We start from the raw sequence: 27,922 nt of genomic DNA, 5'->3' as shown, positions 1-27,922 counted from the left end.
ACCTACACATCTACGGAATAAAAAGGAATGTCTCCGTGGTTCCTTAGGTTGGTTATTGTACAGGCACTTCCCATCTACGGGACTCTTCCCACCTCTCGTTCCCACCACTGCAACTCCTATGTAGCCAGGATCTACAGCTTGACCGCCATGAAAACCCAACCAATGAAGGTCAAGTTTGTCCCGGGGGAAAGTTAAACTGTCATTGGACCCGCAACGAAATTAATCAAAAGAACATAGGAGGAGTTCGAAATTAAGGTTAGACTTCCCTCCATTGCAAAGCGGATGACAGGTGACAAACAAAGGTTTAAAACCTAGGCACTTCCCATCTGAAAGATTCCCAGTTTATTTAGTATCTGCGTGCATGAACCGTGGTTTACTCGGTCTATTTTAAGCTCCCTCACCGCCCTGCAAGCCCCGCAGGGCTTATTGCAACTGTTCCAATAAGCAAACTCAGTCCGGTAGGTACAATATCAGCCCTTTAATAACGCTCTATTGATTTTCCTGTCATCATTATTTTCAAAATAAACGTTTCAATAAAATATTATTGGCGTACCGCTGTTTATATTAATATTATGAAGACGGAGCTAAAGTACAGTTAAAAACACCCGAGGAAAGGCAAACATTGAAATAAATCGTAATTAGTCATTGTCCAATTAGGCTAAAAAGAAGATCAGCGTATGTCCAAAAAAAGTTAAGTGCCGAACCTAAATCACCTTTCTGTCTAAAAGTACATTTTTACATAACAAACTTTAATAAAAAATCCTTTTAGTGACGCACTTTTCTCCTTTATTGGTTACTTTAGAAGATCTATTACTTACTATGTAGATTCCATCTTATCTCCTTTCAATGCTCATCCTTTGTAAAACAACTATATTAATAGTTGTGTTGTGATTAACATGTAAAGTATCCTAGAGTATGCCTTATAAAATACGTTCAGCGCATCAAAGTAACTTGCTAAATAATTGAATAACTCTTACTCTAGGCACTTTGTAGTCTATTGAAAGTGCGTTTCATATTAATGCTGCGAATTCATTAAAAAATATGCGAAAGTACTTACTAACTTTGTTTATTTGTTGCCTTTTCACGCTTAAACCTCTAAAATGATGGTTCAAACCCCTGAAAATAACATACATTTTGATAATAATATCATGGTTTTTGAAACTGGGGACACGCACGCACCCTATAGATAAATTCTTTTTGTATCAAACCGAAATTGACGCGGGTGAAGCCACGGTCTGCCGCTAGTATCTCATAGGCCTCTCTTTACTTAGGTATACAATAATTTTGAATTTGATATTTAACTCACAGTTTCATTAGTTTCAGTGCATTATTTTTATTGTCGTTTAAAAATTAGTTAAGTAATCTATTGAATTACTGACCTTTTAAACTGTATCTCCATTCATACCAACAGTGATTTAATAAATGCTTATACAATAAGGACTGGCAACCACATCCCATTCGCATTCGCGCTTGTTTTAGTGAAATGTTTGATGATAGACGGCGAATTTGCATCGTGAAAAAGTTGGAACGCGTGACACGAGATTCCAGTTTCAAGCGAAAATTGAATTCCAATCGAATTCCAATCAACTGAACCTCGTATAGGCATCCTGGTTTTTAATCATATTAATAATTTTATTAAAAGTCGTTATTTCAGATTTTAAATATTATTATATTCAGATTAAGTTTATTTATTTATTTTATATTTTAAGTTATAAAATATGTTTATGATTGGGTAGCGCATTTTCTTACTTATCTTTTCAATTCCTATCATTGGAGGTCCGAAAATATTTCTCATACAATTTGATACCATAATGATCATTCTTCATAAAAAATTTAAAACCTACATATCTAAAAACATAATCATTGATATTCATAATATCACTAATCATACACTTAGTTTTTACTAATATTTGTTTTCATATATTTTTCTATACTAATGATCGAAACTCATAATCATTCGAATAAATAAATATAATATTCATAAATGTGATGTATCCTAATATTTGTTTTCATAAATTTATTACTCATAAGTGTATTTATCCATATTATTGAAAATCATGATGTCTATATTCGTATTAAATCGTATTTTAACATTAAATTAATTTGAAATGGTTCAAAACAGGCAATATTTTGTGCCACAAAACTAACGTGACAGAAACGAATCGCTGCAAAACCGACTCCACGTAGTCTTGTCTGCCCTACCCCTAGAGTGTAATTTAAAAGCCGGAGGCGCGGAGGGAGGGCAGCCCTCGCCCGCTGTAACGAGGCTCAGGCGCCCGGGTGAGCTGCGGAAGCAAGCGTGGGTGCCTGAGCCTCGTTACGCAAGGGCGGAAGGGCTGCACATCCCGCAGCGCCGGAGACGAGGAGATACCCATGCATGCTGCATGCTTGCTTTCATGCTGCATGCTCTGCATGCTTATCTACTCTATTAAATTATATATGATTTTTTTAAAGATACGAGTATCTATCTGTTATAAAGTAAATTATTTTGAACAACAACATTATGAGTTGAAGTATGTTCTTAGTAACAACATTATTAATTAAAACAATATGATCAATGAATGTTATGAAGAAAAAAGATCTGAAAATAAAAATTATGTATTTTAAATGGTTCTTGGTAGTAACAGTATTGATAAAAAAATTATGATTACTAACTGTTATGAGCTCCGATGGTAGTAATAAAAATGTATGAATAAAAAAATTATGAAAAATAAAATTATGAAGAGAGATTATTATGAACACAAATCGGTAGTAAGACAAAGAATAGGATTTAGAATTTTATGTGAGCCAATATAGAACCTTATGATCGAGTCCAATTTAAGCTTCGGCCAAACCAACGCCATTGCCATCGCGTTTTTAGTAAGTGCATTATCAAAATAAATGAACTTCTCAACTACCATTCCTAATTGTAGTAAAGTTGTTCTCATTCACTCCATAATCCACTTTATGGAATCTTTGAATCACTAACATCGGCTTTAGATACAATTGTTTCAGCAGGAATATGCACATTAAAATATGTTACTCGGCTATAACCATCTCGGAACCTCCCATGTCCAACGTAACTTGATCATAATAAGAAAGAAAGAAAAATTATTTATTTGACAACTAATAAAAAAAAGTACAAAAACAATGAAGAGAAAAGAGAAAAAAAAATGTTTCCATAATAAGCAAAGCTCGATGTTTTTTTTTTTCAGTTAACAACCGTTCTCGAGCGTTCACCTTGAGTGGCAATAGCAACGGGCCTGTCAACGCTATGATCGGCTCTGGAGCTGGACCCAACAATTGCGCCAACGATTGGCTGTTGGTGCCCTGTGCCGCCAACGTTGGCAGAATACAGCCAGCCCAAGCGCTGTGCACAGACAGGATTTGCGGGGGAACCTTCTCGGCTGACTTGTCTATGACTGCTTCTACTGTGTTGAGTGAGTATTGTTGAACTTTCAATCTAATTTCGATTCTTTCAGTGATGCTTCTTGATTAATGCCACGATAGACGAACGGTGAAGGGATTCTCGGGTGGCGACCACGGGCTGGAAGACGTAGCGTGGGCCTCCTACTGGGTCCGTGGCCGAGTCCCCCAGTATTCGACGCACCCGTGGTTGAAGCCCCCGATTTCAATAAATTTAATATCATATGTTTTTCGGCTTTTGCACTAAGTACAGTCAACGAAAACCATGCATGTTTGACGCTATTAAAATGATGTATTTAATTTTTTGTTAAAAATACTTAAAACTTCCATAATTAAAACTTTTATTTGTTTAGTTAAATGTAGAGAGAGTAGAGTTATTTTAAAGACTGATTGTTACAATTATTTTGATTAGATAAAACGATTTACATGTTATTATAGATAAACAAAAACCTATGATAAATATGATAGGTTAAAATAAAACCTATTATATTTTTAGGTATCACTATGGTAAAATAATTTTAAACATTTATTTGTACGATCAGTATAAATATTTATTCGTTTATAAATATTTTTGTGACTGACTGTACATTTGATTAAAAATTGCTTTTATCTGACCGGGGGCGTCGACAACGGGTGCGTCGAACACAGGGGGACTCGGCCACGGACCCCTCCTACTAGGTGGACCGACGATCTGGTAAGTAGGTCGCGGGAAGAGCCTGGATGCGGGCAGCGCAGGACCGTTCATTATGGAAAACCTTGGGGGAGGCCTTTGTCCAGCAGTGGACGTCATTTGGCTGAAACGAACGAACGAAGGGGTACTCGGATTGGCCGACGCTCGACTATTATAGTTTGAGGGGCTAACAAGGCAAAAAATGAAATCAGAAGTCAGAAGGTTCATAAAAGATGGATAAGATAATCGCAGCTCTTCAGACCTATCAGGGTGTCAATCAATAATTAGGTTAAGGATTTTTTTTAGGAAAATATGGATGAATTTATCTACAAATTGCGTGACGGATTATGTGAAGCTCAAAGATGTTGTAAGCAAAAAATATTTTGCCTTTTAAATTGTTTTACAAGCAATCAAAGCCGGTTAACAAAAATATGGGTCACGTTTTACCCAAATAAACAAAATACGATTCTAAATTCCAGGAAGACTTCTATCGCAAACAAGTCTACCGCCCCAGTGAAAAGTAATACAGTTACTTACCTTATTTTTAATTATTGAAGTTTATGTGTTTTGAATAAAAAAGATAGTTAATATTAAAGACCTTTAATATAAAAGTCTGAAAGAAAACAAAGTCGAAAACAGCTCCTAAAACATTGCCTTTTAAGGTACATAACTAAAGTTTCTCGTCGTCGTTAATTTCACCTAAAACAAAACATTATGTTCTTTTACAACCTCGAGGATGACAAACAGTATGCAAATATCATAAAAAGCACAAAAGCTCCAAAAATCTGATTTGCTCTACTAAACTTATCCAGGAAAATGTTCTTTAATATCCTTTACAGAAATTGTATACCCCTACTCGCATTTCCATGGAAACCACGCGAGCGTCGCTAACGTAGGCACGTGGAAGTAGGTAATAATGTCGGAACAACATTATCAGCGTTCCACAACACACCTTCGCTGATAGGGAAGGATATATTAAATAATATAGTGGGTAAACTTATGATATAAAATTCCTTTTTAGCTGTCAACAAAGAGTCACTTCGATGTCATAAAATCTCTTCAATTTCATACGTTGCATAGGGGGTTGATATTAAGAGCATTGCTGTAAACTATGAACTATAATGACCTTATTAGTTAACTAGATCATAGGCGGTACTTGAGAGATTTAGGTATAACCAAAATTAGAGCGCGTGTTCTATATTCTGCCCACACTGCAGCTTTCAGGAACGGCTTATGACAGAGAAGTGGTTCGTGGGCATTTCAAATATGCGTATTAGACTAAAATACGCTTCATCAACTTGTTGGCCCCAAAAATTACACCCACTCGTAGAAGAGTCTAGAGTAATATTCCTCGTGACTCAACTTACGCACCTACTCATGATTAGTGTTGAAAATGACCAAAGCGGCTGAATTTGACTGACCGTCATTTACGGTCAAATTGGTCAAAAACAAGTAATAAACTGCCAAAAACGGCCAATTTCGGACAATTTGATTTCATTAATAGTTTAGTACTTTTTAAGTTTTTTCTTAGATTTTGTGATTGATAAAAGTCTACAACATCTTAATTGAAATAAAAAAGTGGTTTGTAATGATTTGTTATAGTTAAACATTTTACAGTGAGTCTAAAACTTCTAAATTGAAACATTATGTGTTTTGTAATGATTTATTGTGCTCTCTTTCTTTCCCTACGCAATAGGCTATTTGACAACATTTAAAATATACCACAAATTGTGGTCATCCTATCAGCTAAATGCCTAAAAAGGCATATTTCACTATAAATGAAACAAAATTAAGTATATTTTTTCCAAAATAAGCGAAATAAATTAATATTTAAAAAAAATTATGTTGCGACGGGAACGTCTTGTGATTGGTGGCAACTCCGGTGACGTCACATGCAAGTAAACAGCCATTTTTTTGACTGCTAATTGTACGAATTTTAAGTTTTCTCAGTGATAATTACATCTGTGAGCTACTTCTGAAGCTATTTTTGTTAATCTTTAAGGTCTTCTATACTTACAAACTCAGAATGGAAATAAGTTTTGTGCGAGCCGACAATAGCAACCTGCCAAAGATCGACGCTTTTATGGTTGCACTTTTCTTCAGAAATAACCCTGATTATTATTCTGCAGAACTTAAAAATGTGAAAACAGCTGTGTAAGTATTCTAAAGGATTATTATTAGATCACACTTTTGGTCATTCACACATTTACTCTCAAGTCAACATATAACCTCTATGTGGAGGTTATGTTAATACAAACTAAATTTTTGTCATGACCTTTGCTCTTGTTCCACAGGTCTGCAAGGGAAACTTACGGAGACGATGCAATTGGATATGTCCAGCTACATCGCAAGGATGGAATATGTACAGTGAAATGTAAAATGTGCCCTGAACATCGCGTCAGAACAAAATCTTACAATGTCACGATGGTTGTTAATGAACAGGACAGCAAAGTGATTAGCTGTCAGTGCCACGACTGTGCAGCTTCAGCTGGGGGATGCAAGCATGCTGTAGCATTTTTAATGTGGGTCCATCGCCGTTCAGAAGAGCCTGCATGTACTTCAGTTGAATGCTACTGGAGAAAACCTACTCTGTCAAAAGTAGGTACAACGCTGAAATACATTACTGTGCAGCAGTTGTCAAAAAAAGAAATCCCTCACCGACCAAGCATAACTTCAGTTTATAATGATTTTTTAGCAGAAGCCAATAAGAGAAACATTCACAACTGCGAGTTGCTCAAGCATCAGAAGAATTTTCTACATAGTGGTGTGATGCAATTTTCATTGCACTGTTTTATTATGAAACAGTCACCAGATACTAAACAGGATGTAGATTTAGTAATAGAAGACACATTCAATAAAGCTGCCATAAGTGAAGTTGAAATGGCTACAAGGAAGCAGAACAAGAGCAGCTTGTGGTATGAAATGAGGTATGGCCGTATCACTGCTTCTAGGGCACATGAGGTGAGTGTATGCAAAACACCTGATGGCTCTGTAATTGCATCCATAATGGGTGCAAAAGTACCTGATTCAGCCGCAATGCGAAGAGGCAGAGATTTAGAGTCCTCTGTCCGAAAGACAGTGAGTAGCAAGTTAAAGAAGAAAATAACCACATGTGGGCTATTCATAACTGAAAACTACCCTATGATAGCAGCATCTCCTGACGGTATAACAAATGATGCCTGTTGGCGATCGTAGGTGCGAATCGGAGAAAAACGAACGTTTGTATGAAATCGCGTTTATTCCAAGGTTTACAACTGTGGCGGCGTGCGTTGTCGCTCGTGGATCGGTTTGAACTGACGGTTCATTCTCAACTGTCGCTTATGACAGGCAGAAATAGGGCCACAAAATACCCTCCAATATTTAATAAAAACAAACTTATAACTACCGCAGTTTTACATACATTTGCGATATGGATTTAAGCAATGAATACACTGAGAAACAATACAAATTAACACTTAAAAATAATATTATGAACGCGTCGCTAACACTCCCCACCCTAGTGCTGCATCGCAGCACTCAATTTACGACGGAAATAGGTGCGACGCGTGCCGCAGACCGTCGCAAGATTCCCGTTTTGGTTTTAACATCAACCATCCGTGTGCGCCCGTCCTTACCAGGGTATATTTGATGGATAATGCCTTTCGGCCAGGTGTTACGGGGTGAGCTTGGGTCAACCACAAGCACCAAATCGCCAACTTGCAGCGGCGCTTGTTCCTCGTTCCATTTCCTACGCGGCAACATGTCTGGTAATACCTCTTTTACCCACCTGTTCCAAAACATGTCCGCCATCCGTTGAGCTTTACGCCAAAGCTTCCTTAGATATAAGTCTGAGTCATCAAACTCACCAATAGTAGGTAAATTGGAGGAGCTTCCTAGAAGAAAATGATTAGGAGTTAATGTTTCGACTGTAGACGGATCTACTGATACATGAGACAACGGTCGACTGTTAATCATATTTTCAACTTCAGCTAAAAGTGTAATTAAAGTCTCCTCTCTGGGTGCTCTTTCCTTCAGGACCACCTTCAGCGACGTTTTAACTGTCCTAATTAATCGTTCCCACGCCCCACCCCAATGGGGACTGGCTGGTGGAATGAAATGCCAACTCATGTGGTTGTTTACGCCTTCCTGCCGAAGAACATCTACATCTAGGGCACTCATGCATCGCTGTAGCTCTTTTTCAGCACCCCGCAGGTTGGTCCCATTGTCAGAGTACAAATGACATGGCCAACCGCGTCGCGCTGCCATCCTTCGAAGAGCCATGATGAGGGAATCAGCAGTTAGTGAAGCAACCACCTCCAAGTGCACTGCTCGTACTGTAAGACATGTGAACAAGACACAATACCTTTTTTCTCTGCGTCGTCCTACAGCCACTTCAAGAGGGCCAAACAGATCCAGACCACAGTGCGAGAATGGACGTTGGTGATGAGCTAATCGCCCTTGAGGCAAATCTCCCATACGTGGAATCTGGGTCTTACATTTCTTTATGCGACAAAACATACATTTAGACACGATCGCTTTTACAGTGGGTCTCAATCGTATCAACCAATATCTTTGTTTCAGTTCGTTAACAACTGTCTCTTGACTCCCATGTGCGGCCTTAACATGGTAGTGTCGCGCGATGAGCTGAGCAATTGGATGACGTCCGTCTAGGATAATAGGCTTTTTTGCTTCCAGGGCTACATCCAATGCAGCATCAATACGACCTCCAACGCGAAGTAGGCCTGTTTCATCCAACACTGGAGTCAAGGTAAGTAATTTACTATTCCGTGGTATACTTTTACCTTCGTTTATTGCATCAAGTTCCGCACCAAAGGATTCATTCTGTGCGTAGCGCAGTAGCAGGTGTTCCGCCCGGTCCATAGCGCAGCAGTCTATTTCCTTGGTAAGTCTTTTGCATGCATCAATAAACTTTAGCACCGTAGCTGTGGCTCTCAGTAACCGAAGCCAAGAAGAAAAACGCTTAGGATCTGGAACTGGTAATTCCATACATGGGATGACTTGAGTCACACTCACAGCCATACAAATAGCAGAGTTCACCTCGTCCGCATCGGGTTTACCTACCACGTCCCTCGGCCACGACTCGCTGCCACTGAGTAAAAATACTGGACCATTCAACCATTCGTCCTGAAACAAATGCAGGTCAAATTCATCTCGCGTAGCCAAGTCTGCTACATTTAAATTCGACGGGATGTATCTCCACTCGTCCTGTTTTGTAAGTTCGTCAATTTCCCCTAAACGATTTGCCTCGAAGACTTTATACGAGCGAGTATCATTTCTGATCCAGTGCAAAACTGTAGTGGAATCGCACCAGAAAAATTGACGAACAGGTTTTAATTTATGTTCTTGGACTATAGTATTCGCGAGTCTGGCTGCTAGCAACGCCGCTTGTAGCTCTGCGCGCGGTATTGTCAGCGGTTTCACAGGCATGACACGGCACCTACTAGCTACAAATGCAACATGAATTACGCCATTATCGTCCCAACGCCAATACGCTACGGCACACATTCCCTTGGAAGACGCGTCACTAAATACGTGTAGTTCCAACTGTTGATATCTATTTTTAGACCTCGTAGCAGGTGCTACGGCAACAGAAGTTTCGTAGCTCGTCGTAGCACTATGCGTAGACGCATCATAATTAGTTCCGTCCGTAGGCGTTGAGCGGTGAAGAGGAGGGACTGCAGTTTGATCGTTTGTCTCCCTCGCACCCGTAGCTCGCAGATAGCACCTAGGAATGCGTATGTTTTTTATTACCTTAAGTAGGTCAAGCCATTTGCACCATGCGTTATAAACAGTATCTGGAATACAATCGTCCCAACCAATATTTAAGCGCCAGGTATCCTGTAAAATTATACGACCCTGAATTGTGAAAGGCGATAAAAATCCAAAAATATCAAATATTGACATTATAACCTGTAACATAAGACGTTTTGTAGGCCTCTCTTTCCCCTGAATAACAGTTTCCGGGATTCGTTTCAGGGTCAGATCGAATCCTAACTTGTCTTCCTTAGGAAACCATATTAAACCAAGAGTGCGTTCGCCATTGTACTGCTCTTGGTCCAAGTTATAATGAACAGCAGTTTGATTTACAGTTTCGTTTGGCAAATTTCCCAAAACATTCAAGTCATTACATGTAAAATTACGAATTTCAAAACCACCTTCTTTGTGAATTTTTATAATATTGTTAACCATCTCGATTGCAGACGACTCATCATCAAAACTAGCAATATATAGTCGTCCATATAATGTGAGTTACATACCGCGTCTACGGCGTCGGGCAGCGATGAACTATAGCGCTCGGCGTTTTTATTCTTAATAAATTGTGCAATAAAAGGTGAGCAGTTAGCACCAAATACAAGAGATGTCATCACATATGTTTTTATAGGTTCCGCAGGGCTGTTTCTCCACAAGAAACGTAAGGCGTGCTGATCTTCGGGGTGAATTTTTATTCTTAAAAACATGTCCTTTATATCTCCTGTTACTGCAATATTGTACTCCCTAAAGCGCAGCATAATTCCAAATAGAGAAGATAACAAGTCAGGACCAGTTAGTAAATAATCGTTCAAACACAAACCGTTTGCCTTACTAGCTGCGTCGAACACCAACCTCAACTTTTTCTTGTTGGGGTTGTCAACTCCAAAATGTGGTAAATACCAGGCTTTCGAAGAGTCCTGGACATCCGTTAACTCCTGAGCAAAGTCATTGACCAACAAATGCTCAATACGCTCTTTATATCGCTGAGCGAAACCTTCACAACGTGACATTTTCCTTTCAATACCTAAAAATCTTTTATAGGCATTAGTGTAAGAATCAATCAACTTACAATTTGGGTCCTTCCAGGGTAAACCCACATACCAGCGGCCATCAATCAGCTCCGATGTTTTCTCCAGGTGGGCGATGGCACGAACGTGATCTGCATTCTGTCTTACCGTACTAGAAATACCTACAGAGTCAACGGAAAAATAATGCTTTACCTGCTCCTGAAGGTCCCGTAGTATGAGCTCGTCTTCGGTGGGCACACTTGCGGGGGCTGAGAAGCACAGGTTGACGTGTCCAAAATTTGACCTGGTCTGCGGCACACGCCCAACCCCGTGAATACACCAACCTAAAGGCGTGAGTGTAGCGAACGGCTCATTTTTATCCCCAGATACAATTTCTAATGGGAACATTAAATTATAATTATCCTGACCAATTAATATTTCAGGTTTATTGTCTAAACTATATAACTTATCTTTAATATTACACAAGTTTTTAGATTTCAAGTTAACAGTACTAAGTTTTTGTAAAGGTAAGTTAAGCTCATTTACACTGCGCGCTCTTATCGTATACAACTTATTGTCCATACCTGATAAACGAACATTAGTCACGGTCGCGTCACAAACCAGTTCGTTACTACTCCAGGCGCCGCTGACTCGCATCGTCTCGCGCCGGCCGCGCAAGCCCGCGCGCTCAGCCAGCTCACTGCTGATCAGTGAGACGGTGGAGCCGTCGTCGAGCAAGGCCGATGCACTAATTATACCGTTAGGTCCGTGTATACGCACGGGCACTACTTTTAGCAACACTTGACACTCACTAGCGTTTATATGAGTTACAGTTTCCACAGATTGTTGTTGTGATTCACTAGCGTTAATGTTATTTCGTTCACTACGACTGTTGTTATCAAAGTGCAGCAACCGGTGATGCGCTGCTCCGCAGTTCTCCTTGTCGCACGCGGGCGCCGGGCAGGTGTCTCGAGTGTGACGGGATATTAGGCATTTATAGCAAATTCCTTTGCGTTTTACGTATTGCCATCTCGTTTTTCTAAGCGTCTTCTTGAATTGTTTACAATCCGTTAGCTTGTGTCGATGAGTAGAATTGCAAAACTCGCACTTGTTATCATCTGCAGATGGTTCACATTGTGTTAACACTGTTTGCGGTTTATTTTCGATGCGTTTATGATTATCGTAGTTGTGATAATTCTTATCAGTGCGTATGTTGCTGTAATACACATTCGATGATGACGTAGCTGACACTTTTACGGCTTCATTATGCAGGAATTCAGATAAAATACTCAATCGAGATTCCTTATTTTCAGTAATTATTGGATAACTGTAGTCTATCCACTTAGACAGCAACACAGTTGGCAGCTTCGATAGGATGATCGAAACGATGCTCATTCCTTGTAGGTATTCTTCAGTGTTCAGCGCACGTACTGCTTCGATGAAGTTTCGTATTTTGCATGAAAACATGACGATATCTTTCTGGTAGTCGTGTGGCACTGGTGGCAATCGTTTGATGTCATAAAGTATGCGGTTTATGATGACATCTGGGTTTCCAAAACGTAGTTGTAGTGTAGATATAATTACATCAGGTGACGTCGCACTAATGAGCATAGCTGACACGGTATCTTTAGCAGCACCTCTGAGACACTTACGCAACCGCCATAGGTTCTCTTTTGCACTGAAACCGCAAACTTCAGTCGACTCGTCGTATGCTTGTTTGAATTGTAGCCACTCGATGGGATCACCGTTGAACTCAGGCAGATTTTGTGGTGTACTCAAGCGGCTGAGCAGGTTGGCGTGATTTTCCTTAGCACACACAGCGGCTGCCAGATCTTTTATAGTACCAGTTAGCATTTGCAGTGTTGCATCAGTGCTCCCTTCTCGAGCTTGCGGCGGCGGCGCCGGCGCAGCGCACTCTGCGGTCGGCCGGCTGCTTGCGGCCGGGAGCGGCCCGGCGGCCGTTTGTTTGCTGGCAGGAGCGGGAGGCACAGGTGATGGTGCTCTCGGATGTTCGATGCTATCTTTTTCTTGCGATTTGTAGCTCGATTCTAACCATTTCTCAACGATGAAGTCATCAGGTTTTTCCGTGTCTAAGTTGTATTCTTCATCTTCGAGTTCTGCGATATCCACCTCGAGCTGTTTGTCTATCAATTCCATGCGAATTTTAGCCTTTTGTAACGCAGCTTGCATCTCCAACCGTTTTTTTCTTGTTTGTATGGAGGTGACGGATGACTTGCCAGATTTCAAACTTGTGGGAGCGGGTGGCGGTGGTTCCGATTTGACACTGTTCGCAGGCTCGATGACGTTATTTTTTACCGTTAGTACGTCGATCGATGCGCTTTTTCCAACACCATATGCAGCACAAAGTTCAGTTCTATCATGCTGAGGAGGATTGTCCGGAACACATTTATGACTGCCGCCATTTTGTTCCCGTTCAAGTCGCGTAGTACTCCGCGTTCGCACCATTTTTACCGGTGTGTGGATCATTTAATCCGCTGATGATCCGGCTCGAAGTTTTGTTGGCGATCGTAGGTGCGAATCGGAGAAAAACGAAGGTTTGTATGAAATCGCGTTTATTCCAAGGTTTACAACTGTGGCGGCGTGCGTTGCCGCTCGTGGATCGGTTTGAACTGACGGTTCATTCTCAACTGTCGCTTATGACAGGCAGAAATAGGGCCACAAAATACCCTCCAATATTTAATAAAAACAAACTTATAACTACCGCAGTTTTACATACATTTGCGATATGGATTTAAGCAATGAATACACTGAGAAACAATACAAATTAACACTTAAAAATAATATTATGAACGCGTCGCTAACAATGCCATTATAGAAATAAAATGCCCTACCAAGGCCAAAACCAAAGAAAGTTATTTAAAAAATGGCAATATTACAAAAAAATTCATGGCTCAGGTGCAACTGCAAATGTATGCAACTGGTTATAAGAAGTGCTTTTTTTGTGTTGCTGACAGCGAGTTCGAAGCAACAAAAAATGTTGACATTATTGTAGTGCCTTATGACAGTGCTTGTATTAGCACTTTATTACCAAAATTAGTTACATTTTGGAAAAACAATGTCTATCCCATTTTGTATGTTAACACCAGTGTATGAGTAATGAAATAAAAAACAGTTCTGTATTTAATTTTTTATTATTTAACTATTTAATAAGAGAATCCTGCAAATTAATTAGAGCACATGCAATAATAATAACATGATCAAGCACACGAAGTATGTTGGTATTAATCACTGAATGTTGTTTTAGCATATGGGATTCCCTTACTCGTCTTATTACCCTTTCGATATGTATTCGCAAGCTAGCTATTATTTTAGTTTGTCGAACTTCAGATTTCGATAACTTTGTGCCAGCACTTACACTTGGTGGCCTTAATAGTTTCATACCCTTCTCATGAAGCATTTGTTCAAGATGCTTGAAACCTCTGTCAGCTAAGATGCAGGTTCCTGGTTGTAATCCATTTAGAAACTTACAGTTTTCTACTATCGTAACATCACTTGCTCTACCCCCAAACCCTTGAGAAACATAATTAACCAATCCATTAGGAGTGCAGGATATTAAATACTTCACAGTATTCCCCTTTTTGTATTCTAGTCAAAGTCAAAGTCAAAATTTCTTTATTTGTTTGGACTAATAAATAGTTCTTACAAATCGTCATTTTGCTCTTAAGGAGCCTCTACATGTCTCATAATCTTTTTACCCTACCAGCGCTTCGAGACCAACATTTGGCAAGTGCTGAGAAGAAGCGCCGCAACAAACTCAGTCACCACTGTCTGCCGGTTAATATAAATAAATAGAAATAGTAGTAGTAGGTACATTCGATTCAGGAGCAGTTCACTGAATTTACTATGCATTCTTGTATGGTGTATCTTATAAGAATGGGTATACAAGATTGCGTGGTATATTAAACAAGGTAGTGACGTGCTAATATCTAGACTTACATATTAAGATACTAGTAGAAATGACTCGCATACATAAATTTGAATAACTTGGATTGACCAGTCCCCGAAAGCAGCGCCTGTTCACAGACATGACGAGTGAACCAGCCATCGCTTCACTCGACCATATTAGAGGGAATGTAACGACCCGCCTCACTACGCCACGCCACCACCCCAGAGACATTTTAGTGAGAATGACAATTCCAAGTTATCTCTTTAAAATAAAAAACTAATAATAAAGCTAAGTAACAGTCCAGATTGAGAAGCATGACACTATAACATTTGAGAAATTATTATGAGTTTATACATTACTTTTCATTTTAATTCTTTTTAGTGCGAGCATGAGAGGACCATAATCCTACTCCCAGGATGACTTATCATTAAGAAAATCTCGAGTTGTATAATAGGCTTTTTTAAGCATGTGATCTTTAAATTTATTATACGGTAGCTCTTTATATTTATCAGGGACTTTGTTATAAAAATGGATACCTTGTCCCATAAAAGAGGCAAACACTTTATTAAGTCCAAAAGCGGGTATAGCCAATTTATTTTTATTTCTAGTGTTAATTTGGTGAATATCACTTTTCTTTTTGAATTCAGTAATATTTTTTTGAATAAATAGAATACAGTTTAAGATGTATTGTGAAGCGGCCGTGAGAATGCCAATTTCTTTAAACAATTCTCTAAGGGATGCTCTTGCTTTCATTTTATACAAGTATCTTATCGCACGTTTTTGCAAAATAAATATTGTTTCAAAATCTGCAGCTTTGCCCCATAGCATGATTCCATATGACATTAGGCTATGAAAGTAGCTAAAGTAGACTAAGCGAGCTGTTGAAACATCGGTTAATGACCGTATCCTTTTTATTGCAAAAGCCGCTGAGCTGAGCTTTCCCGCCAGAGTTTCTATATGGGGGCCCCACTGGAGTTTTGAATCCAGGGTAATTCCCAGAAATACAGTAGAGTCTACCAGATCGATTGCATTATTATTAAGTTCTATTGTACTAACTGTTTTTACGTTAGGCAAAGAGAATTTTATACATTTTGTTTTCTTTGCATTGAGTTGTAAATTATTTGTAGTGAACCAACTTAAAACTCTTGTTAGTGCATTATTTACATCGTCAAAGTTATTTTTACTTCTGTCGATATTAAAAATCAAAGATGTGTCATCAGCAAATAACACGATTTCGCAAGAGTCCTTAACAAAATATGGTAGATCATTAATGTATATAAGAAACAAGAATGGACCCAGAATGGACCCCTGCGGAACTCCCATTTTCACAGGTGACCCAGTAGACAAAACACCATTTATGTCAACTTTTTGAACTCTAAAGTTTAAATAGGATTGTATTAAATCCAAAGCCGAGTCCTTTACCCCATAATAGTGCAGTTTGCGAATTAGCGTTTGATGTTCTACGCAGTCAAAAGCTTTTGAGAGATCACAGAAGACCCCTAGTGCATTTTGAGAATTCTCCCAAGCCTCGAAGATATGTTTAAGTAGTGCAACCCCAGCATCGGTGGTGGAACGACCCTTGGTGAAACCATATTGTTCACTATGAAATAGTTTATTAGAGCCAAAGTGAATCATAAGTTGCTCCTGTATGATTTTTTCAAAAATCTTGCTCAGAGCGGGCAAGATAGAAATGGGTCTATAATTGCCAGGGTCGGTTTTGCTACCAGACTTAAATAATGGCATTAGTCTACTATGTTTCATGAGGTCGGGGAAGATTCCCTTCTCTATGCAATTATTGAATATTATCGCTAACTGTGGGGAAATTATATCAATAATGTGTTTGACTATCTTGACAGAGATGCCCCAGATATCAGTTGTACTCTTTACGTTTAAAAGATTAAAAGTTTTAGTGATATCTAATGGAGTAATATGTTTAAAAGAGAAGTGCGAGTCACAGGGTGTCACGTGGGTTTTCAATATTTCTTCGGCCTCGGAGGGAGATGACTTTAAGTTGGCAGTTGTTGCTGAAGCTATATTACCAAAAAAATTGTCAAAAGCTTCCGCTACATCTTTATCTGCAGAAATCAAATTATCGTGAACTTTGAGAGAAAAGTCATTATCTTTTGGTTTTAGTTTACCAGTCTCTCGGTTGATAACATTCCAAGTTTCTTTTATTTTATTACTGGCGTTCCCTATCTTGTCCCGAATATAAAAAGACTTAGCCATGAAGCAAACTTTCTTAAAAAATTTTGAATACTTTTTTACATGCTCAAGAAAAGATATACTATTATTATACTTTTTCATGCCATAAAGTTCATATAACGTATTTCGACTTTTGTATATTCCCTTGGTAGCCCAGTCACTAAACTTTGATTTGGTATTTGGTTTTAATGGCTTTACCGTAAAAACTTTGTCATGTTCGGTTTTAATACATTCGAAAAGGTTATTGTAAAGAGCATCTGGGTCTCCCTGCACATACGGGACTAAATGCAATTTATTTTCAAGATTATTTTTAAAACGTTCTAGACGACTAATGGTTACAGGTCTACATACGGCATTTTTTTTACTTTTATTATTCAAATTATTACAAATAAATTCTACTTTAATACCACAGTGATCTGACGTAAGATTGTGTATGACAGCTTTATTGTCAGGGACACAGCTAGAGAAAATATTATCTAGACAAGTAGCTGTGGTTTCCGTAATTCTAGTTGGTTCCTTAAATTGACTAAACAAGTTAAATGACTGAAAAAGGGAAAGTAGTCTTACAGAATATGATGATGAGCTATCTAGTAAATTGACGTTAAAATCTCCACAAACTAAGACCTTTTTGTTGCTGTTACAAGTTTTATTAAGAGCATCCTCAATAGCCGCTTCAAAAATACCAAAGTCCCCAGAAGGGGGTCTATACACACATACAATGATGTAACTCTCAAGCTCGACACATGAAATTTCGACAACACGCTCAACTGATAGCCCTACTACATCTTTGCGTTCTTTATATTTAATATTATTATTCACAAATATTAAGGAGCCTCCGTGAATGGCAGACTTCCTGAAAAACGCGCTACTTAGCTGATAATTATCTATATGAAAAGAGCTTTCATATTTCTTTAGCCAGTGTTCGGTAATACACATTACATTAATATCAAAACTTTTTAAGAATAGCTCTATTTCTAAGACTTTGCTGGCCAAGCCTTGAATATTTTGATGAACAATCTTGAATGTTCCGGGCTTGGCCTTTGTCGAGTGCCTCAGTTTAAACAACTAGTAGTAGGTACAGTCATAATATTGTTACTATTTACATACTGAGATATCAAATTATTAGTACCCTGACTATGATCAGTTTTATGAATATAATTACATTTATTATTGTATGCAAACAATGAGGCTAATTTATTCTTAAATTTTGTAGAGAGATACATTGTATCTGTAGTCAACTTAAAGCTAGAAATAAATTTATTTATTTACTATTCTGACCATGTCAGTGCTTGATGAAGAGCCTTAGATGGTTTTTGTATATCAATTTCTAGACAATCAATAATACAACTGACATTATGATAGTTGTGTCTAAATGCAATAGGAAGATTACTTTTAATAATTTTTTTATCCAAGTTTACAATGAATGGTCTTAAAACACTACTTATTATTGGTATGTTTCCTACAAATAGTTTACTGGCATAAGATAATGATATTCCAAAATTATCCTCTAGTTCGGAAAATGTACTGTTTAATCTAATTTTTTTCAAGCATAGCAATATGTTTTCCACTTTTATATTTTTGTGCTTATGTATTAACTGAATTAGGAAATAACATTCTTTGATTATACCAACATACATCAAAGGTTTCTTTTCAATCAAACGCATAGTATTTTTAAGGCATTGTTAATTGTTCAATATTTTCATTGGTATCAGTCACATTACTATCGGAATCAGTAACCTTTGATGATGATGTAGGTATAAAAGGAGATGAATGACCACTTTCAAACAAAGAAATATCACTATCAGATTTTTCATCTTCAAGACCAATATTTCTTTTAAATACTTTAACAGCTCCTGATTGTGATACTTGAAGACGGCATGATTCAGGCTTAAAAGGCGAGGTGAAACGAGATGTTGTAGAAACTTTAAATGGGGAGGTGGAAATACTTTTATTCTGACATATTGTTTGAACAGCTTTGCTCCTATAATGCCTTATCACTTTAGTTGATACTTGAACAGATTTTTCTAGAGTTATAATAGGATTGGTCATACTTTCTTTGTCTTGAGTTCTTGGTAATTCTGAAAAGACAACATCAAAAATTATTTATTTAATTTAAATATGAATAACATAAACATTTAAGTACTAATATGATAGCTGTGACAAATATACAGTGTGAGTCACGTTAAAGTGTACATATGAAAATAGATGAAATTAGACCTATTTTTATCGACAAAAAAGAGGTCAAAATTTTTTTGAGATTTTTTTTAAATTTTTTATCGAATTTTTTTTCTTCCAATTACTTATTGTAAAGAAAACGTAATAACTTTTAAACTAAGCTGTATATCCTAATAAAATAAAAGCAGTAATAATGTTAAATAACAGGCGATACTAAAAAAATACATAAAATACACAAAAAAGGCCAACAAATAATAAAAAATGATACTTTTTGAAAAAAATCTGCTTAAAAATTCGTGATTTTTTGGTTATTTGATAAATTTCTCCAAAAAATGCCCCTATAACCGGTGGTTTTTATTACTTTGTATTATTCTCTATCGTAATACCTTCGTAAAACTAAAAATCGCATGTCTCTATCCCTATCACAACGTTTGCAATGATTGTTTGAACTAAGCCTCTCCGGGCGCGCCATTCAACGCTTCGTTAACAACGAAACTGAAAATGGCTCTAGATTTGTAATTTTGATAAAGACAAGTTAGATTTCAAATAAAAACAAAAGATTTCGAAGTAAAATAAGCATTTTAGTTAAAATTAAAATTTTTTCTACCTGTAGCGGAGAATAATGTTGTGGCAGGCCTTTGTTCAAACGATCATAGCAAATGTTGTGATAGGGATAGAGACATGCGATTTTTGGTTTTACAAAGATAATACGATAGAGAATAATACAAAGTAATAAAAACCACCTGTTATAGGGGCATTTTTTTAAGAAATTTATCAAATAACCAAAAAAATACGAATTTTTAAGCAGATTTCTTTCAAAAAGTCTCATTTTTTATTATTTGTTGGCATTTTCTGGGTATTTTATGTATTTTTTCAGTATTGCCTGTTATTTAGCATTATTACTGTTTTTATTTTATCAGGATATACCGCTTAGTTTAAAAGTTATTACGTTTTCTTTACAATAAGTAGTTGGAAGAAAAAAAAAATCTATAAAAAATAAATAAAAAATCTCAAAAAAAATTTGACCTCTTTTTTATCGATAAAAATAGGTCTAGTTTTATCTATTTTCATATGTACACTTTAACGTGACTCACACTGTATACCTTCAGGTTCAATCATTTGTGTCATAACTTCATCTTTTTGTAATCTTTCAGTTTCAGTAACACTGATTTTGAAGACATTCTGTAATAAGATCAGTTCTTTGCCTTTTAAGGAATTCTTTTCGAGAAGATCCCTCACCGGACAGCCGTCTTTTGCGATCCTCTTGGCAATCAAATTTAGTTGGCACGGCTTCATCTGCTAAAAGTATCTTTTGACTAAAGCCCATTTTATACATGTTATAGTTCTTGGTGTCAGTTTCCATCTGCAAAACAAACAGTATTACTGACTAGCAAAATTAAGTTTCACACACAATACAATAGCCTTTAATAAGCCTTTACAAGACAACACACAAAACTGTAGAAGTTAGCATGACTTACAAGTTACAAGTAATGGAGTACTGTAAGGGACAAAACACGACTTTTCAGGAGAGCCAAAAAACGTTTTTTTTTTTCTTTATACCTCAATATCTTTTTATGTGATGTTACGATTTAAATAGTTTCTATGGCAAAGTTTCTTAGAATTTTCTGTTCTTTCATAATATAAACGCCAAATTTTCGAAAAATGGGTAGTTTAAAAGATAGCATGTCCCTTACATTAAAGAAACGAGCTTGACTGTACCTTACAATGTTGAAATTTCACAGTATGGAATGTCATGTATGTTGTAAGGTACATTTAAGAATAAACACGACAGTAATATTATTGTAACTTGACAATTTTAACATTGAAACCTGATGTAAGTAGAGGTTGCATTCAAGTTTTCATTAACAAAACGAAGAGAAGAGATAGAAACAAGACAACTTAGTGTTCACAAATACAGTTGGAGGCATCAAATACACATCACCAACAAAACATTTAGTCACTGATGATGCGTACGTCTGCATTTGTGAACAAGTTGTCTTGTTTCTATCTTTTTCTGATCATTTTTACGCAGTTAGGGTTTTTTTTAATCATCGTTCGTTCGTTTTAGCCGAATGACGTCCACTGCTGGACAAAGGTCTTCCCCCAAGGATTTCCACAACAACCGGTCCTGCGCCGCCCGCATCCAGGCACCTCCTACAACCTTCACCAGATCGTCGGTCGACCTAGTGGAGGTCTGCAGCACATTACGTCTTCCAGCTCGTGGTCGCCACTCAAGAATTTTTCTGCCCCAGCGGCCATCAGCTTTGCAAGCTACGAGCTCCACTCACTGCCACTTGATTTTAGCGATTCTGCGGACTATGTCAGTCACTTTGGTTCTCCTGCGGATCTGCTCATTTCTGGTTCAATCACGAAGGGAAACTACGAGCATAGCAAGCTCCATCGCATTTGACCTTGAGCCTTCTTATGAGGCCCAGTAAGCGACCACATCTCAGATCCATAAGTTATCAAAGACTTGTAGCTTTAGACACTGCGATATTTCAGACGTGAGAATATCACGAAGCTTCCCGAACGCTGCCAGCCGATTTGGATTCGACGATTGACCTCTTCCTCGAAGTTAGACCTACCTAACTGGACTGTTTTGTTTGTACTAGGTTTCAATATTTGTCGACAACTGCCGAGTGTACAGTATCCAATCTTTAGAGGAGCGTGTGCAACACGGACATTTGGCATGACTTTGTCTTGTCCATGTTCATTTTACGAGGGGTTCGTTGAGAGGCTCGACTAAGGCCATTAAGAATAGTGCCTAGTTCTTCCACGGTCTCAGCCATGACTATTATATCGTCCGCGAATCGAAGGTGGGTAATTTACTCGCTATTGATATTTATGCCGAATCCGCTCCAGTCCAGAAGCAGATCTCCAGGTGGTGGTGAACAGTTTCGGAGTTTTCAGTTCCCCCTATCTTACCCTTCGCTGCAACTGGATAGGTTGTATTGAGTATTGAGGTTTTAAATCTTAATCCTGGAGACGTTTGACTGGCGTTTTCGTACAATCCTTTCAACTCTTCGATGTATCGATATAGTCAATTTGACACCGTTGGAGAGAATGTAGTAGGTACTGCCCAGGTCTCGATCGAAGAAAAGGCTTTCTCATAGTCACAAACGCCAGACAAAGTGACTAATTATACTCCTCGGTCTTTTGTATAATCTGCCGTAGCATATGTATGGGGTCTATGGTACTAAAGCTTTTGGAAACCGGCTTGTTCGAGAGGCTGGAAGTAGTCGAGCATAGGAGCGAGACGATTTATAATGACTATCGAAAACAACTTGTAGACATGGCTCAGTAGTGAGATGGGTCTATAATTCTTCAACAAGGTTTGGTCGCCTTTTTTGAAGAAGAGTATCACCACATTTCTGTGCCATGCCGTAGGCGTTTTTCCTTCGAGGATGATGGAATTGAACAGCTTCTGAAGAAGCCCCTCCGTCAAAAAGCCAACTGCGTAATAATGAACAGAAAAAATATAGAAACAAGTGTTGTTAGTGTTCATAAATGTAGTGGAAGTGGGAGGCATTAAATACATATCACCATTAACGTAAGGGCCTAATTGTGATAAATCAAAAAGTTTCAAATGAAGTAAGGTTCAATGTTAAAACCAAAAGTTTAGGGTAAGGGCTGAATTGTATTATTAAAACAAATTTACGTCCTTTAAATCAATTGTTTCCCCAAAAGTCGTATTCAGACGACTAAAAATGTGTAAGGTAAGGGACATTTTTTTAAAGATATCAACATTTCAAGTATACCAATCGATAGAGCCGAAAATTCTGAATGCGTTGGTATATATAACTCATTTTGGCCAAAATGTCCCTTACATTAATTGATACTTCCACCATCGAAATTTACTTACATTAAAGTGATCTTCACACATAAACACATTTGTATGCGTTAACATGCAATTTGGGTCTCTTCTAGCTAATTGTAACCACATTTTCCGTCTCTTGGGATTCGTTGGTACAGAAACAAATACTTTGTTTGGATCCTTTATAGACGTATTTGTACAATGCGGCACTACACACCATTTATAAACCATTTTAGCCATTAAATTTGAAGGAAATTAATAAAATTCTCTTCAGTGTTATTCCCACTGACGTATCTTTTTAGAGGTTAGAAATTTGTTTACTGGTGTGTGACGTCACACGAGTCAGAAACATCGTTTTTGGCGCGGTTTTGATAATTTAAACTTTTACACCGTTTTTTACTAATAATACAGTAAATCTGCCAGAAATATTAATGGAGTGTGCTTATAGTATATCATAGAATCATTTAAAACGATTTTCAAAATTTGTCAAATAGCCTATTGCGCCGCACCCCGCTCACGTGCATTATAGGTGAATGGCAATGTCGCATCGCCGCGCACGTCAACTTACGTGACGTAAGACGTCACTCTCTTCTCTCATAATTTAATACAAAAAACCAGTGTGCTTCAAATTCGTACCATTGAAGCCATTACACAGAATAATAATATAACGTTCCTTCATTTAAAATTGCATATAAATTGGGTACGTATATAAATAAATTATTCGGTGGTAGTACAGTAATATTGAGTCAAATTGACTGAATTTGACCGGACATTTATGGTATTTGACCATCGTGACCGGTCAGATTCAGTCAATTCCTACATCTCTACTCATGATTAGGTTTTGACCATCAATTATTAAGTGATGGTGACACATAACAGTAATTTTGTTTTTAAAGAGGTCACTTAAATATTAGGGATTGATGGTGAAAACCGCATTAAGATTTTTACACAAAATTAGAAAAGAAGGAATAAATGAGGTTCCCCACCCTATACTTAAAACTGAAACTCAAACATTTTTTTTTCCTCAAACCCGTATTTTGGGGTATCTATGGATAGTTCTTTAAAAATAATATTGAGGTTTGTAATATCATTTTTTTCTAAACAGAACAGTTTGCGCGAGAGACGCTACCAAAGTGGTAAAATGTGACCCCCCCTAACTTATAAAATAAGAGAATGACAAAACAAAAAAATATATATTATGATGTACGTACATTACCATGACAGTTCACGCGACCTGTCATTTGCCTATGATCGCGCCGTGATCGCGCCGTGATCGCGCCGTGATCGCGCCGCGATAGCGATCTGCACGCTTTGGTGTGGTTGAAGCATTACGGTCTAAGACATTTATTTCTCAAAACAGAAAATACATTTTCTTACATTGAAAAACACTGGTAAGTAAATTATTATACACGGAGCTGTTAGTAAAATGAGCCAGATTCTCGTAATAATTTGAAATCTACGTCTTTAGGAAAATAACCGTCATACGAGTAGTAGTATTTTGGACGCAATAAAGTAAAAATGTTTTGGTGTTAAACATCTAAATATGGAATTTCTAAAGAACATAATGAAGAATGTTCACTAATTTTGTTTTTTAGCTTTCTGTATTCTCTGTTAAAAATAAAAAATACACGTGAAAGAATTATTTCGATACGTCAATTAGTTTCCAAGATATTGAATTTTAAAAGTGCGGGCGGCGGCCGGCCCGCCATTTTATGCGCGTGACGTCATATTACAGTGACTGGCTCATATTTGTATGGGTGGAATCTTGCAAGCTGAATTAAGACCCACTTCCAGGCAACCGATTAAGCTGAAATTTCGCAAACACATGTGATTTGGATGACCATGCAATATTATGATGACATGGAGCTGATCTGATGATGGAGCTGGAAGGTGGCCATAGGAACTCTATAATAAAACGACTTAAATGCATCGAGTTTGGGCTCGTTCGTTTTGTATTGATGAGTATTTTAATTCTATATAGTAATCGGGGTCTAATGATGGAGCTGGAAGGTAATTCGCAATAAAACGACACAATCGCATCAAGTTTGGGTTTGGTTCAATTTTCAACCGACTTCAAAAAAAAGGAGGAGGTTCTCAATTCGACCCGTATGTTTTTTTTTTTTTTTTTTTTTTCTATGTTTGTTACGCGATAACTCCGCCAATTATGAACCGATTTGAACAAATCTTTTTTCGGCGTATAGGTAATACCTCAAGGGTGGTCCCATTTAAATTTAATAATAGAAAAAACAACCCCCAAGGGTGGAAAATTGGGGATGAACTTTTTTATACGCAATATCTCCGCCGATTATAAATCAATTTGAACGATTATTTTTTTGTTGAATAGGTATTATCAAAAGGGTGGTTTCATGCGAATTTGAAGAAAATATTTCACCCCCAAGGGTGGAAAATTGGGGATGAACTTTTTTATACGCAATTTTTAGTTTTTTTTGTGTTCACGCATTTGAAGTCGGTTTTATTTTTTTTTAAAGTTAATTATAATTTCTGTGATGGGTCTGGGTGTTAATATGTATAATAAGTTTGTATTTACAAAAAAAAAAATATTTAAGTATGTTTATATCCGTTTTCTAGTGAGCGGACGCTGTGAATGTACGTCACACGGGGTCACGTGACCGTCGGCGGGTCTCAATATTTAAGCGAACTTTGAATGCCTATAAAATCATAACTACTGGGTATTTTTGAATGAAATAAAAACTAATGTATTTGTAAATGTAAAAGCTTAACTGTAACATAGGTTTCAAGTGATTTTGCATACCTAGTAACAAGCTCTAGACCGAATAAAATGCGTAGGTAGGTGCGTTATTACATTCATATTGAAATCTGTTCGAGAGTGGACCGAGTGGATTTCATGTATTTAATATTTTTACGTCTATAAATAAAGAAAAAATACTACTTACAAAAACTCAACCATGTGATAGTTTATGAGGAAAAAAATCGCTTAATTTTTGATTTAAAGGTTAGCGTTATACGAAAAGTTCATATTTCTAACGGTGTAAAAGAACCTATAGAAAATGCACTTACTGTTAATTAATTATTTTCATTGTGATAATACAAATACGGAAAATAACCATTCAATCAAGTAGGTAATCGATGCCTTTTCTGACTGCCTGAGAACAAACTACACAGCGCAAGTCTGCTCCTTTCCCATGGGTGACAACACTTTCTAGGAAATTATGAGACAAACGTTTATGCCATGGTGTTGAAAAAACTTTCATAATGTTTCAGGATAGTGTTTCAGGACGTACTTATATTACACCAACTCCCAACCATCAGTTTTATCATATTACCATCATAAAATCAACGTTCTATTAACAAGCAGCCGTATTCCTCGTGAGTCATATTATGTTACGATCTAAACAATATAAATCAAATTAGTTTGATGCTTTCAGCGGATGCATTGAATCACAAAGGTTTTTCAGTGTTCACCACCACATGTCTGATAAAATTTTTAACAATACAATTAGTAAGCGGAAACGTGCGTAGTACCTACTTAAAGCTTGTCACATGGCAATAACGAACAACGACGCGCGCGCCCGCGCCTCAAAGCTCGGTACGGGAAAGTCCCGGAGCTTAAAAGCGTTAGATTTTAAAACAAAAGGGGTTATAGTGGTGGGAAAAATACGTGGCGATTGTTCGTAGAACAGATGGCGTTTCCCAACTTTATATTCCAACTTTCGAATGAACCTACTAATTAAACCTTTTGTTTGCAGGCACAGTGAAGCCTTTCAGGCTGTGGTTTCACACCGACAGCGTGGAGGCGCCCGTCGATATAGACAACCGCGGGTTTTGCCTCAACTACGTACAACAACCGTGCACAAATAATCTCTTATAATCTTTCCACATAATAATATAGTCCCTAAAATAATCGTAGTAGTAACTGCCATTAGTAATAATTTCAAACAGTTTGTAAATAGGTGTGTGATTATGTCAATGAGCTGTAATCTGAGGATTTATTCAGTATAACCTTAAAATCCCATTTTTATTTGCGACTTTTAACAAGGGATTATACAGGTCCTTGTAATGGATTATTTAGGGAATAGAAAAGCATTCTGCATCGAATCGAAACCACTTGTGAAGCAGAGAACGAAGGCTAATGACGAATAAACTCTTAACCAATACCGGGTGTATTGTGTAAACAGAACGTTTGATGGAAGTTTTAATACACCGTCTGGAGTTGAACTGAAGTTGGGCGATATTCGGGTACGATGTTAACATTGCGCAAGCGAGGAGTTTGACTTTGACCAAACTTGCATTTGATGTGGCGTCCAATATTCGACCAAAGCCAAGAAATAGATGATGCCAGTTGATCTTACAAAATAAATAACTGGGTCACACAGAGATACTGAGATACTATAGCTCAGGCTTGAAGGTTCAATCAAACCAATGCGTGCAGCCGGCGTGCACGATTACTATGGCGATAAGACTTAAACGCTTTGATCGCCATCGCCATCGCGCAGGCTGATCGCGTTGGTTTGGCCGAACCTTTAGTCCACTCCAGTAAACTCAATATTCCCAATTCCTTTTAAGTTAAATCCTGCTGATGCCATTGTGTGCTTACAGCAAAATACGGAGCCGGGTGTTGCCATTGTCCTTTACAACTGAAAGAGTTTCTAAGAGTTTAGTTCATCTCCAGCATAAGACACGGGAGATATTGGATAAAAATCTATTGTATCGCGAAGTGCAGCACAAAATGATAAAAACACTTAAAAATATTATAACAACGTTGTCGTTGTTAATCTTTTGTGGGTGTTATTTTATACTTTTTTTATATTTTATATTGAGTGTTGTTATAATGTAAGATGTAATGTATTGTTGTGTATGGTGACATTAAATAACTTAAATGAAAGTCTATTTCTTTTTCATTTTAATTTTATGTTTAGCCATTTCAGTGCCACCCATATTATCGTGGAAAGTAATTTAATTAATTTTAGCCAGCTAAAGTCAGGTTTTGGTGAAGCTGCATACAGAATCTA

The 27,922-nt window shown here is 37.5% G+C and overlaps 1 protein-coding gene across 1 annotated transcript in view; it reads left to right on the top strand.

Moving 5' to 3' along the window:
• The window catches only part of LOC135087195 (uncharacterized), a 212,684-nt gene extending 185,067 nt beyond the window's left edge, over window positions 1-27,617 (top strand). Inside the window, exons 7-8 of the mRNA XM_063982034.1 lie at window positions 3,195-3,419; window positions 26,660-27,617. Of these exons, the coding sequence (XP_063838104.1) occupies window positions 3,195-3,419; window positions 26,660-26,781 (347 nt within the window). The 3' untranslated portion in view covers window positions 26,782-27,617. The remainder of the gene's footprint in view (window positions 1-3,194; window positions 3,420-26,659) is intronic.
• Window positions 27,618-27,922: the final 305 nt, after the last annotated feature.

Source organism: Ostrinia nubilalis, chromosome Z (assembly GCF_963855985.1).
Source record: "Ostrinia nubilalis chromosome Z, ilOstNubi1.1, whole genome shotgun sequence".
Lineage (NCBI taxonomy): Eukaryota > Metazoa > Arthropoda > Insecta > Lepidoptera > Crambidae > Ostrinia > Ostrinia nubilalis.
The sequence above is the reverse complement of the archived record's forward strand: the minus strand, read 5'-3'. Positions and strand labels throughout refer to the sequence as shown.